The 14,303-nt window shown below is 37.7% G+C and overlaps 1 protein-coding gene across 1 annotated transcript in view; it reads left to right on the forward strand.

Annotated features, from left to right (window-relative positions):
• The window catches only part of COL5A3 (collagen type V alpha 3 chain), a 1,727,233-nt gene that overhangs the window by 744,505 nt on the left and 968,425 nt on the right, over positions 1–14,303 (forward strand). The window contains exons 24-25 of the mRNA XM_044084684.1: positions 3,212–3,265; positions 13,518–13,562. Coding sequence (XP_043940619.1) covers positions 3,212–3,265; positions 13,518–13,562 — 99 coding nt within the window. The remainder of the gene's footprint in view (positions 1–3,211; positions 3,266–13,517; positions 13,563–14,303) is intronic.

Here is a 14,303-nt window from a genome sequence, read left to right on the forward strand (position 1 = left end):
GTGCCTTAGAAGTGCAAATGTCTTTATAAATGCCCTTCTGCTGACCCTTCTGTAGTTTCTGTGTCTTCTGACAGCCTCCAAATTATTGTCCTGCACCAAATTGTTACTTTCAGATAAGCATAGCAGTGCAATGGAGAAGCTCGGTAAACAAAGCTTTGTATTGCTGCCACTTTATCCTTTATTGCCATCAATTAAGAGACTCATAGGACTAGGTATGTTATTGGCTCTCCTTTTCCAGGTTTACAAAGTAATTTCAGACTTTCCTGATTCTGAGTGAAAGGCTTCTCCCCTTTCTCTGTTGGGTTGTACCTCCCAAGTTGCCTCCCACTCTGTGAAATGTAGCTACAATGCTGCTGATGCCTCCTCCAAGGCTGCTGCCTTTGGCTGAGTTAGGAGACTTTACACTTGGCTTTGTCTTCTGGGTTTGCCTGATGATATTAAGGCCAAACTGTTGGTGGCCCTTCTGGATAATAAAAATCTTTTTGGTGCTGCTGCTGCAGAACTTTTCAAGTGTGTCCAGGATAAGGGTAAAGCCTTGCAGGAGTTGAAACATACTTTCATTTCTTCTATTCCAAAGTTTCAGAGAAATTATCCCTCCAAATATACTTTTTTGGAGGCAGTCTGGCCCTTCATCTAAGGACAAGATGGGTTCCAGATGAGTGCCTCCTGCTAATTCTCCTCAGACTTCTGCCACCTAGGAACATGATTTTCAGGACAAGCCAGGTTCCATTTGACAATGCGTTTCTTCTTTCCCTCAGCCAGGTTCCATTTGACAATGCGTTTCTTCTTTCCCTCAGCCAGGTTCCATTATCTCTGTCCCTTCCAAACTGGTTAAGGATCGCAACAGACTCTTGGGATCTGTCCATTATCCACCAGGGATATTTTTGTGTCATGGCCATTTCTCCTTTCTTAGTTTTTCACAGTGTCAAGGTGTCTTTTCGTACCATTTCTTATTTTATGCCCAAGGTGGTTAATGAGTTGCCCCTCAATCAGTCTAGTCACAGATTTATAGATTCATAGGTTGTCACTAGCTAATGACCATGGGGGGGCCTTTCTAAGCCTAGCTAAGTTTTCCTGAACGAATAATGATGTCCTGTATCCAAATAGGACATTGAGGGACAGGCATTTATAAGTTAACCTCTGCCCATAAGGGACATGGGTGTCAGACCCAGTGTAAATTTATTATTTCCCATCCGCTGGTCTAGGTTGCACTTAAACTGGTTAATAGACAAAGTCAGCTTCACATGGATGGGAAGCCTGTTTCATAGGGGGGCAGTCCCTGCGACACATCTGTCTCTCCAGCATATTCTGTTTAAACCACAGACAAAATTCAATTCCCTAAACCTTGTATTTCTAGTACTGTCTGACTTGCAAATATACAGGAGAATCATAACTGTGGGGGGTTTGGGTGCCTTGTAAGTCAGACATAGATCACCCCTCAGCAGTCTAAAGGAGACTGAGTAGAGGGAAAGGGCTTTAAGGTGCTCTGCATAAGGTAGATTTGTTACACCTTGTATTCTTTTTGAGGTTGCTGTTTTTGCTGCATATGTGAAGAGAGCATTGTACTCTAAGACTGGTCTGATAAGGGTGGAGTATAGCGGGGATAATGACCGCTGTGGAGCTAGATGCCATGCTCTTACTTATAAGTTGTGGAACATAAAAAGATTTCCTCACCCCTGTGGCCATGTGATCTCTTCCTTCCATTTTTTTCTTCTCCGCAATCTGCCAGTTAGAAGGTTCTTCACACTTTGGATTTGCATATACAGCTCAGATATTATTTGGACAAAACTAAAGTTATTCACAAATCTGAGCAGCTTTTTGTTACCTCTTATTGCAGGACTTTGAGTTTGACTGGTTTGAAGCAAACCATTCTTCCTGGATTTCTAAGGCCATTTTCTTTTGTTATTCTTTTCATGGAAAGTCTTTCCTCGTTAGTAAAGGCTCTTTCTACCAAAGATGTTGCCTGCTCTGATGCTTTCTCAAGAGGTTGGATACCAATTCTATCCTTGTGGCTACTACTTGGTCCTGTGTTCACACTTTCACTAAGCATTAAACGTTGGATGTTATTTCCTGGGCCAGGGCTTGCTTTGCCAGGGCTACCCTGCATTGGTTTCTGAAGGACTCTTCTGTGCTGTCCTCCTCCCAAGCTTCCTCTTGAGATTTTGTACTTTCTCTTACATAAAGAACACTGCAACAGTGATATGGGAGGCCATAGTATCGTTGTTTAAAATCTTACCATAGCAGTCGATGTCCTTCTGTTCACTGTTGCAGTATTCACTCCCTTGTTCCTACCCCCTCTGCTCTAATTCTTTTCTTGCCCTCCTGGCTGAGGGGCTCTTCTCTTTGTTGCCCTCTTGGATGCACATGTTTTCCTTGTCCATGGGGACATTCTGTTCCCCCTGGGGCTTTTACAGTTCTGAGTGTGTGCATCCGTATGTTACCTTTATGGCCTATGCCTTGTGCTGGGACCATATGTGTGACGTACGACTACTATAAGTATACTGACTGGCCGTTGGGCTATCCTTCGCAGGAGGTTCCTAATGTAAAGAATTCTGCAACAGTGAAGAGAAGAACACCTACTGTTATGGTATTCTTTTACACAACTATACTTTCATTGTGCAGTAGAACAAGGATATGATTTTTATATGTCTATTAGAAAGTAGTTTTAGGTTAATTTCCCTGTTGCTGTCCTCTTAACACTCTTCATAGATTGCTTCCTATATGCCAGATAGTGGAAGGGAAATAAAGACCCCCTCCCCCGCTAAAGGCAGGCATCCAGTATGGAGATGAAAATTATCATTGTGAAAGTGAGAGTCATTGGATCGGATATCACAGAGACCCGATGATGTTTCTGACTAGGCTCTGTTTGCTGTGGTGGTTTGGTGAATGTACATATAAACGTATGCATTGATGCATTGATCATAGAAAGAATGACCCTGTTATTATTTATTCAGCCTCAATTTTAAGAGTGGCACGATAAGCAGGGGTTTAACTGCTGAATTTGTAGAGCCGCTGGAGTTGGTCAGTACCAGTGACTAGGTATTGTTTATTTCATCACTTTTACTATATACACACTATATGGATTTCATAACTAAACCCGTGTTCTTAATGTGGTGGCATAAGCTATGAAATTGAGAATCACTGCATTTAAGCAAAGTAAGAAGAAACTAATATCCAGTTGTATAATGTCACTATTTTTGTCTTGAAATAGGGTCCAACAGGAAGAAAAGGCCTTCAGGGTTTGCCAGGAGCAGATGGCCCAATTGTAAGTACTTCTCAGGATCATCGATAAATTTAACTGAAAGGAGGTTTATTAATAGCCAAATGTAAAGAAGAACATGGAAGTAAAAAAGCTGAAGTTTCTGTATCAGACAAATCAAACTTTCAGTTTTACCCATGGATTTCAATCCTTATGGTAGGCTAATATAAATTAACATGTAATAAACATTCAGTGCCTTTCTGAAATTGGTTTTAATGGTTACAGTCATGTGCACTAACAGAAAGTATCCACATCACAATAATAAAACTTGCACAAAATATGCATCACAGACAGCAGTCACATATAGCAAATAAAGGAATAAAGCAGTATAGCGGCTGAAATATGCTGCTCCTTTGGGACACCTCTGCATAGTACTGCATGGCTGGCTGATGTACACAGGGCAACATTATGGAGAGTTTTATGTATGACTCATCGCACTATTGTTGCATTGTAAGCAATAAAACTTTGCTTTCAGCTGTACATCTGTCATTCTCTGCGATGGCATCTCAGATATGTACAGACGCATACACACAGACATGCGCTCACACATACACACACACACACACACACACACACGCACACACACACACACACACACACACACACACACACACACACACACACACACACACACACACACACTTAAACAAGAGAACTGTTTAAAATTTGAAGACTTTATACAGTGCAACTGTTGTAGTACACCTTTCAAGTGGTTACCTGATGATATGCATAGCTGATTTTGAATTGCTGCTCTAACTATGTTTGCCATGTAATAATTGCTGTATGACAAATTATTTCAGTATGCTCTGGCCTGTACCTGAAATGTGTCTTCCATATAGACTATTCCACTCCCCTGGTTACAAACTTAAAATAAATAAAAACATGTACGCTATTTACACTTGTCTCACTCTAGTTTTATAGTCCTTAGACTGCAGATTGCTTCTTTTGCCCAGTGTAATATATTCAGTTTTCCACATTTTTTGCTGATAAAGCAAAGTGAAGGTATTTAAAATGGAAACAATAGCTTCACGGGATTCTATTTTGCCATTTTAAAAGAAAGCACAAACCATATGAAAGACAAAATAGCATTATATTTTGCTGAAATATTGTTTTCCTTCATGACTGGAGTAACTTGGGGATTAGCTTGAGTCTGGTGTTGTATCTGGTGTTATTTATTAGTATGATCAGAAATATTGACCTTACTGTCTCATACTTTTTTGAAATTGCTCTACAACTGATGCAATATAACACCAATAAAAATAAAGATAAAAAAGGACTCTGCACTGGCACTCAGCCCCCACACACACACACACACACACACAAGTATACCTGCACAGACACAGATATTGAATGGGCTCAGAAAGCCAAACATTCCTATTGACAAATCATGCTGTACAAAATAAATTAAAGCACATCTAACATAAACTACCCTCTCACACACAAAATGACTGTGTAACAGAATTTTAAAAAAGTCATTTCATGAGCACAGTAATGATGCGCATACTACAGTGCCCCTGTACTTCAAAGGTACTCATCTGTCAGGGCTTAGTGTGCTTATTACGGCAATATAGATAAATAGATATTGATATAGATATAGATATAGAGACACACACACACACACATATATATATATATATATATATATATATATATATATATATATTTTTTATATGTGCATATATGTATATGTTCATATGTATATACTATACTAATGACTACAGGGGTGTTTTTAAGCCTAGACATGCAATTAATGTGTATTTGATAGATTTTGGTACCCTAAAGTTATGTCTAAGGGGTATATGTTGGCTAGGCCTTGGATTGTTAAGCATTTACATACTTCCTCTCACTGTCAAATACATAGGTGCCAGACCACAGTTTAATTTCTGATTCCCCCATCCACTTCTCCAAGCTACTCCTGAATTGTGCTAGGGAAGAACTCTAATTCACATGGATAAGAAGCCTGTTCTAGAGAAAGGCTAGTCTCTGAGACACATACCTTCCCCTCAAACATGTCCTTTTTATGTTGTAAACATGGTTTAATTCACTATTTATGGTAATTGTGATGCTATTTGTTTTATGGATATGCAGAAGGTCTATCACTCTTGGATTCAAGAATACTTTGTATGCCAGATATAGATCACCATCAACAATCTGTAGGAGACAGACTACAGGGATAGGCCTTTGATGCAGCAGGACTTGTTGTTTATGCCCTATATTCTTTTTGTATGGAACCTCTGTGGATGTTCCAGCTGTTGCATGTACCTGGTCACATACATACAGAAGGGGAAGTTGTCTGATTTGGGACAAATACAGTGTAACAGTGACTTCCTTGGACCTAGAGAATATATACTTGCTTATAAGGTGTGGAGCATAGAATTATTTCCTTACTATCATAGACATAGGATGGTCAAATACAAGGTTACTTTCTATGTGCACCTCCAAATCCATGACTACTAGGTCTACTCTTAGAGACATGCTATCACTGTGGTAGTTTCCAGGGGTAGCCTCCTTCCCAAATGATACTATTATGCATTACTTATCACCAAGTTTTAGACTGCGACTCTTGTCACCAGTTTTTTTTTTTTGTGTCAGCTCTTCTTGGAGGATTTTAGTGTCTTGGAGGGGATTCTATGACTACACCTAGTTTGCAATCATCTGCAAAGTCAGTCAGCCAGGGGCCCTTGACGTTGTCCTTGATTTCAGAGAAGTAGCTGTTGAAAAGGAACAAACTCTGCACAGACCCCTAAGGGATTCTGCTAGTGACTGGCCTCTTTGTAGAGGTGGACTCCCCAGCCAAACTTTTTGGGTCATATATGTGACCAAACTGGCTATCCAGCAGGTGACACAGGGATTTTATGAGTTCTATGAGTTTGTCTACAACACTCGAGTAGGGTATTGTGCTAAATATCTTCACCAGGTCACGATAGATAGTATGTGCTTTTTTTCCCAAATCTATTAGTCTGGTCACTTTCTAGAAGAAGGCCATCAGGTTAAGTAGACATGACCTGGTCATGACAAAAAAAAAATTCGATTGGATCCAGTGTTTTAAGGTTTCCTAAATGATTGTTAATCATATCCATAAATTCTTTCCATGGCTTTGCTTATGAGAATTGTTAAAAGCATAGGTCTGTAGTTACTGGAATCCATATATGGCTCACACTTGTATGGAGTGATGACTGTTGCAGTTCTCCATTCACATGGCACAAAGTCTGTCTAAAGGCTATGGTTAACGATTCATAGGTTCATAGATTACTACTAAGCTAACTGCCCTTGCAAGCCATTTTAAGCCTAGCCAATTATCCCTTGTGAGACTCAAACCCTGCACCTTGTGTTTGTAAGGCAAACACCTTAACTATTAGGCCACCCTCCCAACCCTCTAGTTGACTCTAGTGATCCTGATAGGTCATGTTTTATGCTATTTAGCAGGCATCCTGGTATATTATATGGAACAACTGATGCAATGCTTTGGAGAGTGCATTGAGGACCTGGTCCTTAGTGATAGCTGGGTTATGTTTTGTTGTATTTTGTGCGGGGTGACTGGCGAGGGAGAGGTAGAAAATCAGTGCTGAATTTGTCAACCAGTGGATTTGCTATATCTTTCAGTTCAGGTGCATGCTTGCACTACCAATTAGTTATGCACTTTGCTGGGTAATGCAATTGTATATGTGTGTGTGTGTGTGTGTGTGTGTGTGTGTGTGTGTGTGTGTGTGTGTGTGTGTGTGTGTGTGTCTATATATATATATATATATATATATATATATATATATATATATATAAAATTTGTAGTGAGGTGTAATAGTTTTCCAGCCTTAGTGGGTAAGATGTTCTTACCCTTGTGGAAAAACATTAAATATCAGGGGAAACTTGTACTTCATGAGCGTCAAAGTTGCTGTGTGACCTTAAAATCAAGAAGAAAGAACCACAAACTGTAGTTAAGTGAATTTGAGTCTGATTGAAGCAGTTGGAAGAGACTAAAATATAAAGAACTTCTCATTTACTGTGACACTCAGTACTGTTCAGTTTAAAAATATTTTCTGAAATGTATCATAGGCATGTCAAGGAATGTATAATGCATATTTACATTTTAAACATAAAATGTGGTGGTGATATCTTCAAAAGTGTTATTCTTCCATGCGACTTCTGAAAGACACAGAAAAAGTGCAGGACTGAGTTCAGCATGGCTGGAATATCACGAGTGATTGTATAGAACAATCCTTTTTATGCTTGCTCTTACCCAGCACTTCACCTTGTTTCCACTCCACCCAATGTTGATTGCTCCAGACTTTTGCTATATTTAGGTGGTTTTCCTGGAGTTCTGATATGAGCAGACATTTTACTTATTCACCATCATCATTTTGAGAAATGTCTCCTGATATTCCATTTTGAATGCTTTCTCTCCAGTAGATTTAAACATTTTTTTCTGTGTCGGATTTGTTTTGGTTACCTTATAGTTCTCTGGATTTCAAGCTTGTTTCCACGTATGTACTTCTTCTCCTTCTGTTTTGTTCTGTTTTCTATGAAACATCTAGCAATGATCAAAACACACAAACAGATTTTTTTTTGGCTTTTGTAAAGATAAACTGAATGTTTCATCTTCTCCCACCACATTCCACTGCCCTGCAGAAGCTCCAGCATAGTTATCTCATGCACAGTTTAGTATCATACTAATAATTATCTCATGCACAGTTTAGTATCATACCAATACTTATCTCATGCACAGTTTAGTATCATACCAATACTTATCTCATGCACAGTTTAGTATCATACTAATACTTATCTCATGCACAGTTTAGTATCATGCCAATAATTATCTCATGCACAGTTTAGTATCATACCAATACTTATCTCATGCACAGTTTAGTATCATGCCAATAATTATCTCATGCACAGTTTAGTATCATACTAATAATTATCACATGCACAGTTTAGTATCATACTAATAATTATCACATGCACAGTTTAGTATCATACTAATAATTATCTCATGCACAGTTTAGTATCATACTAATAATTATCTCATGCACAGTTTAGTATTATACCAATAATTATCTCATGCACAGTTTAGTATCATACCAATAATTATCTCATGCACAGTTTAGTATCATACTAATAATTATCTCATGCACAGTTTAGTATTATACCAATACTTATCTCATGCACAGTTTAGTATCATACCAATAATTATCTCATGCACAGTTTAGTATCATACTAATAATTATCTCATGCACAGTTTAGTATTATACCAATAATTATCTCATGCACAGTTTAGTAGCATACCAATAATTATCTCATGCACAGTTTAGTATCATACTAATAATCACATGCATAGTTTAGTATCATACTAGTAATTATCTCATGCACAGTTTAGTATCATACCAATACTTATCTCATGCACAGTTTATTATCATGCCAATAATTATCTCATGCACAATTTAGTATCATACTAATAATTATCTCATGCACAGTTTAGTATCTTACCAATAATTATCACATGCACAGTTTAATATTATACTAATAATTATCACATGCACAGTTTAGTATCTTACCAATAATTATCACATGCACAGTTTAATATTATACTAATAATTATCACATGCACAGTTTAGTATCTTACCAATAATTATCTCATGCACAGTTTAGTATCATACCAATAATTATCTCATGCACAGTTTAGTATCACACTAATAATCACATGCACAGTTTAGTATCATACTAGTAATTATCTCATGCACAGTTTAGTATCATTCCAATACTTATCTCATGCACAGTTTAGTATCATGCCAATAATTATCTCATGCACAATTTAGTATCATACTAATAATTATCACATGCACAGTTTAATATTATACTAATAATTATCTCATGCACAGTTTAGTATCATACCAATAATTATCTCATGCACAGTTTAGTATCATACTAATAATTATCACATGCACAGTTTAGTATCATACTAATAATTATCTCATGCACAGTTTAGTATCATACTAATAATTATCACATGCACAGTTTAGTATCATACTAATAATTATCTCATGCACAGTTTAATATCATATTAATAATTATCTCATGCACAGTTTAGTATCAAGCCAATAATTATCTCATGCACAGTTTAGTATCATACTAATAATTATCACATGCACAGTTTAGTATCATACTAATAATTATCTCATGCACAGTTTAGTATCATACCAATAATTATCTCATGCACAGTTTAGTATCATACTAATAATTATCACATGCACAGTTTAGTATCATACTAATAATTATCTCATGCACAGTTTAGTATCATACCAATAATTATTTCATGCACAGTTTAGTATCATACTAATAATTATCTCATGCTCAGTTTAGTATCATACCAATAATTATCTCATGAACGGTTTAGTATCATACCAATAATTATCTCACGCACAGTTTAGTATCATACTAATAATTATCTCATGCACAGTTTAGTATCATACTAATAATTATCACATGCACAGTTTAGTATCATACTAATAATCTCATGCACAGTTTAGTATCATACTAATAATTATCACATGCACAGTTTAGTATCATACTAATAATTATCTCATGCACAGTTTAGTATCATGCTAATAATTATCTCATGCACAGTTTAGTATCATGCTAATAATTATCTCATGCACAGTTTAGTATCATATTAATAATTATCTCATGCACAGTTTAGTACCATACTAATAATTATCTCATGCACAGTTTAGTATCATATTAATAATTATCTCATGCACAGTTTAGTACCATACTAATAATTATCTCATGCACAGTTTAGTATCATACTAATATTTATCACATGCACAGTTTAGTACCATACTAATAATTATCTTATTCACAGTTAAGTATCATACTATCATACTACATTCCCTGTTACCATCTCTGGTAGGTGAGTGTTGTGCTAAATGCCATTGCATCCAAAAAAATTCAAATAATGGCAAAAAAACTGAGCTGTCAATGAAGACAAATGTATTTAATTATTTTTGTCATATGAGGTATAAACCTTTCCCAGACTCAGCCAAGAAACGCTAGTTAAATTATATGTCAGAGCCACACATTATCTAAGTGGGATGCTGATAGAATAAAACCCTCGACAGCAAGATGAAAGTTGTTAATAACACATGCCTTTAATATCCTCTGTGCCATCAGGCTCCATGACAATTATTTTACTGTCGTTATCCTACTTATCTTTTAGCTGAATCAGCAGGAAGCAGTAATGAAAAACATCTGCTGCCGTCTGAGACCCCATTCTGGGGTTAGTACTGCAGCTAAAATCACACCCCTTTTTTACTAAGAAGTCAGTCAACGTGACAGATGCTCTTTACTTTCCCCAGGAGGAGAAAAAAGCATGGCATCAGCCATCTCCCCTTCTTCCATGGAAGAACACATACAAAATGGCACATGGTCTCCTTTCCAGTGGTAGGATAGAACCAGTGTGGCACATGCTATCCATTCCTCTACATTTTGCATGATAGGACACAAGTAGTTTGGTACATGCATTCTTTTGCCAGTATTAGGACACATGCAACATGTTATGAGCTGTCCATTACAAGTCATTAGATGCATGCAGCATGGCACACGCTGCCCATTCCCACTGGTAAGACACATGCATATGGCACATGCTGTCCATTCACAGAGGTAAGACACATGCATTATGACATGCTGCTCACTCCCAGTGGCAGAATACATGCAGCAAATCAATTGCTGTTCAGTACAAGTCATAGGACATGTTCTATCTGTTCCCAGTGGTAGGACACATGCAACATAGCACATGCTGTCCATTCCCAGTGGTAGGACACTTGCTTCTTGGTACATACATCTATTCCCAGTGGCAGGATATATGCAGCATGGCATATTTTCTTCATTCCCAGTGGTAAGACACATGCATTATAGCACATGCTGTCCATTCCCAGGGGTACTACTACACATTTTATTTATTTATTTATTTATTTATTTATTTATCATTTGGTGACCGGGAAAGTCCAACTAGGTTCCACAGAGCCTGTTTTCAGTGGAGGCCTGGGGAGAAATGCTCCAGATGCATGTCTTTGGAATGTGGGAGGAAACCAGAGTACCTGGAAGAAACCCACGCGAACACAGGGAGGACATGCAAACTCCACACAGAAGGCACCCCAGCCGAGAATCGAACCGGAGAACCTCTTGCTGTGAGGTGACAATTTTAACCACTGCACCACTCTAACACATGCAGCACATCACAAGCTTTACATTCCTATTGTTAGAAAACATGCATCATGGAACATGCTGTCCCTTTCCAGTGATAGGGAAAACACATCATGGCACATGCTGTCCCTTTCCAGTGATAGGACAAACACATCATGGCATATGCTGTCCCTTTCCAGTGATAGGGCAAACACCTCATGGCACATGCTGTCCCTTTCCAGTGATAGGTCAAACACATCATGGCACATGCTGTCCCTTTCCAGTGATAGGTCAAACACATCATGGCACATGCTCTCCATTGCTAGCCGTAGAATACATGCAGCATGGCACATTCTGTCCATTCCCAATGGTAGAACACATTCATCATGGCAAATGTTATCCATTCCGTGTGGTACAACACATGCAACATATCACAAGCTGTCCTTTTTCTGTGGTAGAACCCATGCACTGTGGCACATGTTCTTCTTCCCACTAGTAGAATGTAGCCAATAACATCTGCTCTCACTTTCTAATAGAAGGATTCTAGCAAGAAGGACAATTTTACCTCTCCTCAGATGGATTCAAGCAGTACAGCACATGCCATCTCTTATATATGGCATTGGTTCTTCTTATCTCTGAATGGACCTAATCAACATGCCACTTTTTCTTCTCTCTCTGTGGAAGATGACAAGCAGTAATGCTAAAGCTCTCCATCTGTTGTGGAAGGAGCTGAGCAGAATGGAGAGTGCTCATCCTTTCACATGATTAACAAGGATTAAAGTATGTGCTTGCCTTCTGCTTTGAAACTGATAAGTGGTGGGTGTGGTCCATTCTTTGCCCGTGGCAGGAGGTGAAAAAACATTTCAGTACTCTTCCTCACAATGCAAATGCTCTAAAGAGAAATAAACAAAATCAATTATAATAAGTTAGTTTGCATAAGATTTAAACAAATATATTGTAAGCTATGCTGCCTTTGAGCTTATGTCACCTACATGTTACCTGGGAATAGACAGCGTGTGATATGTTGCATGTGTTGTACCACTGGAAATGGACATCATATTCAATGCAGTGTCCCACCACTGAGAATGGATAGCATGTGCCATGATGAATGTGGCCTACCTGTTTATGTTCTACTACTTGTTTGTTTACAACTATTTAGTTTCTTTAGTCACTTTGTTAACTATAGTATTGTTAATTGCAATTTTATTAATACGCATTTTATGACTTCTTGTTTTATAGTAAATTATTAATGTACTGGAGCTTTTCTCCTTGGGTCTTCACTGAAAACGGGCTACTTGCCCAGACAGACACTACCAGGTTAACAAATGTAAATAAAATAATAAAATAATAAATAAACAAAATCATAGAAAATATTTTTTGTTGGGTGCAGCACCCCACCCCCTGCCTCCACTCTGCATTTTAATACACTTACTTTTTCTGCAGCAAAGTGTTTAAAAATATCTCTTAATCATTCTCATGCAGAAGTCTTAGAGTCAGTTAAATGGTATTCAATTTTAAGGCCCCCACATGTGATTATAAACATGGGGAATGCAATTAAACAAACACAGGAAAACAAACAAACATGGGAAAACAATCAAACAGACATGGGAAAGCAAAGTGTTGAAGCAAAACCCTTGGGCAAATTAAACATGATCATCTGAGGTGCAGAACAGCAGGAGCAGTCTTTTTCCCTAGAAAGTAGACCAGCAGCATATCATGTCCTCCCTTTCCATGGAAAGCGACAACCACTTGTCTGATCTCCTTTTCTCATTAAGTAAAAACCAGAATAGCACATCTTCCATACAGGAAGAGCAAGACAGTCTCCAAAGATGCTTGGCACTCACTTCAGCCACTCTCCCTCATTGATGTACTTTTCATGGACTTAGATTTCCAGCACTAAAAAGGTGCTTGATCCAAACCTTCAACCACTGCAATACTTGGTAAGGATTGGTTGATGTTTATCCATATAATATCTATTTTAATGTCTGAATTTCAGAAGCAGTTGAGTTTTGTCAGGGAGTCTGTTTCATATGTATCCTTACCAACTTGCCTGTTTTTAATTGCCTTGTTTCATTCTCATTTCTAGGGTCACCCTGGTAGAGAAGGTCCTCCAGGTGAAAAGGGAATCCAGGTAAGGGCAGATGGTCTGAAATTGGTAGTTAATTTTGGTGAGAGAAAGATGAATGTGTGTCTTTGTTCAAAAATTATCTGTAAATATTTGAGTTGGTTATCACAGTATTGAAAAACAGTTAAATTTTTTCCTGTGTATAATTCTACATATGTGAGTCCAAAAGTAGAAACTCACAGTACTTAGAGCTGACCTTATAAGGGAAAATGTGCTCTATCACATAGCTCCTGTTAACAAATCCTGCTCCATCACATAGCTCCTGTTAACAAATCCTGCTCCATCACATAGCTCCTGTTAACAAATCTTGCTCGTTCACATAGCTCCTGTTAACAAATCTTTTCTGAGGGGAAATGTTTTTCTTCAACCTTGTACTTGACATTGGATAAACACAAGTACTTATTTATGTATTGTAAGATAATTGTAAATTCCTCACAAATCAATGCTTGAGGAATCAGTTGTATTTTGCTCATACTGCTATATTTTTTTGAGTATGATGTCACAGCACTTGTTTTTCCTGTTCATACTATATTTAATTTAGATATTCTTCAGGAGAATTCGGTTAACACTCTAGTCTCCTGTCTTTTCCTATATTGTTCTTTCAGAGTTAGAAATGATTGTTTGGGTTTCTTTTACAGCTGTTGCATTTCATCTTACTCCTTCCAATGAATATTAGTGATGGTCTGTTTATTGTATGCTAAACTAATCACAATGATGAAATTTAAATTTGTTTGGGGTCTGTTGCCT

Source organism: Protopterus annectens, chromosome 9.part0, assembly GCF_019279795.1.
Source record: "Protopterus annectens isolate FY-2018-M chromosome 9.part0, PAN1.0, whole genome shotgun sequence".
Lineage (NCBI taxonomy): Eukaryota > Metazoa > Chordata > Ceratodontiformes > Protopteridae > Protopterus > Protopterus annectens.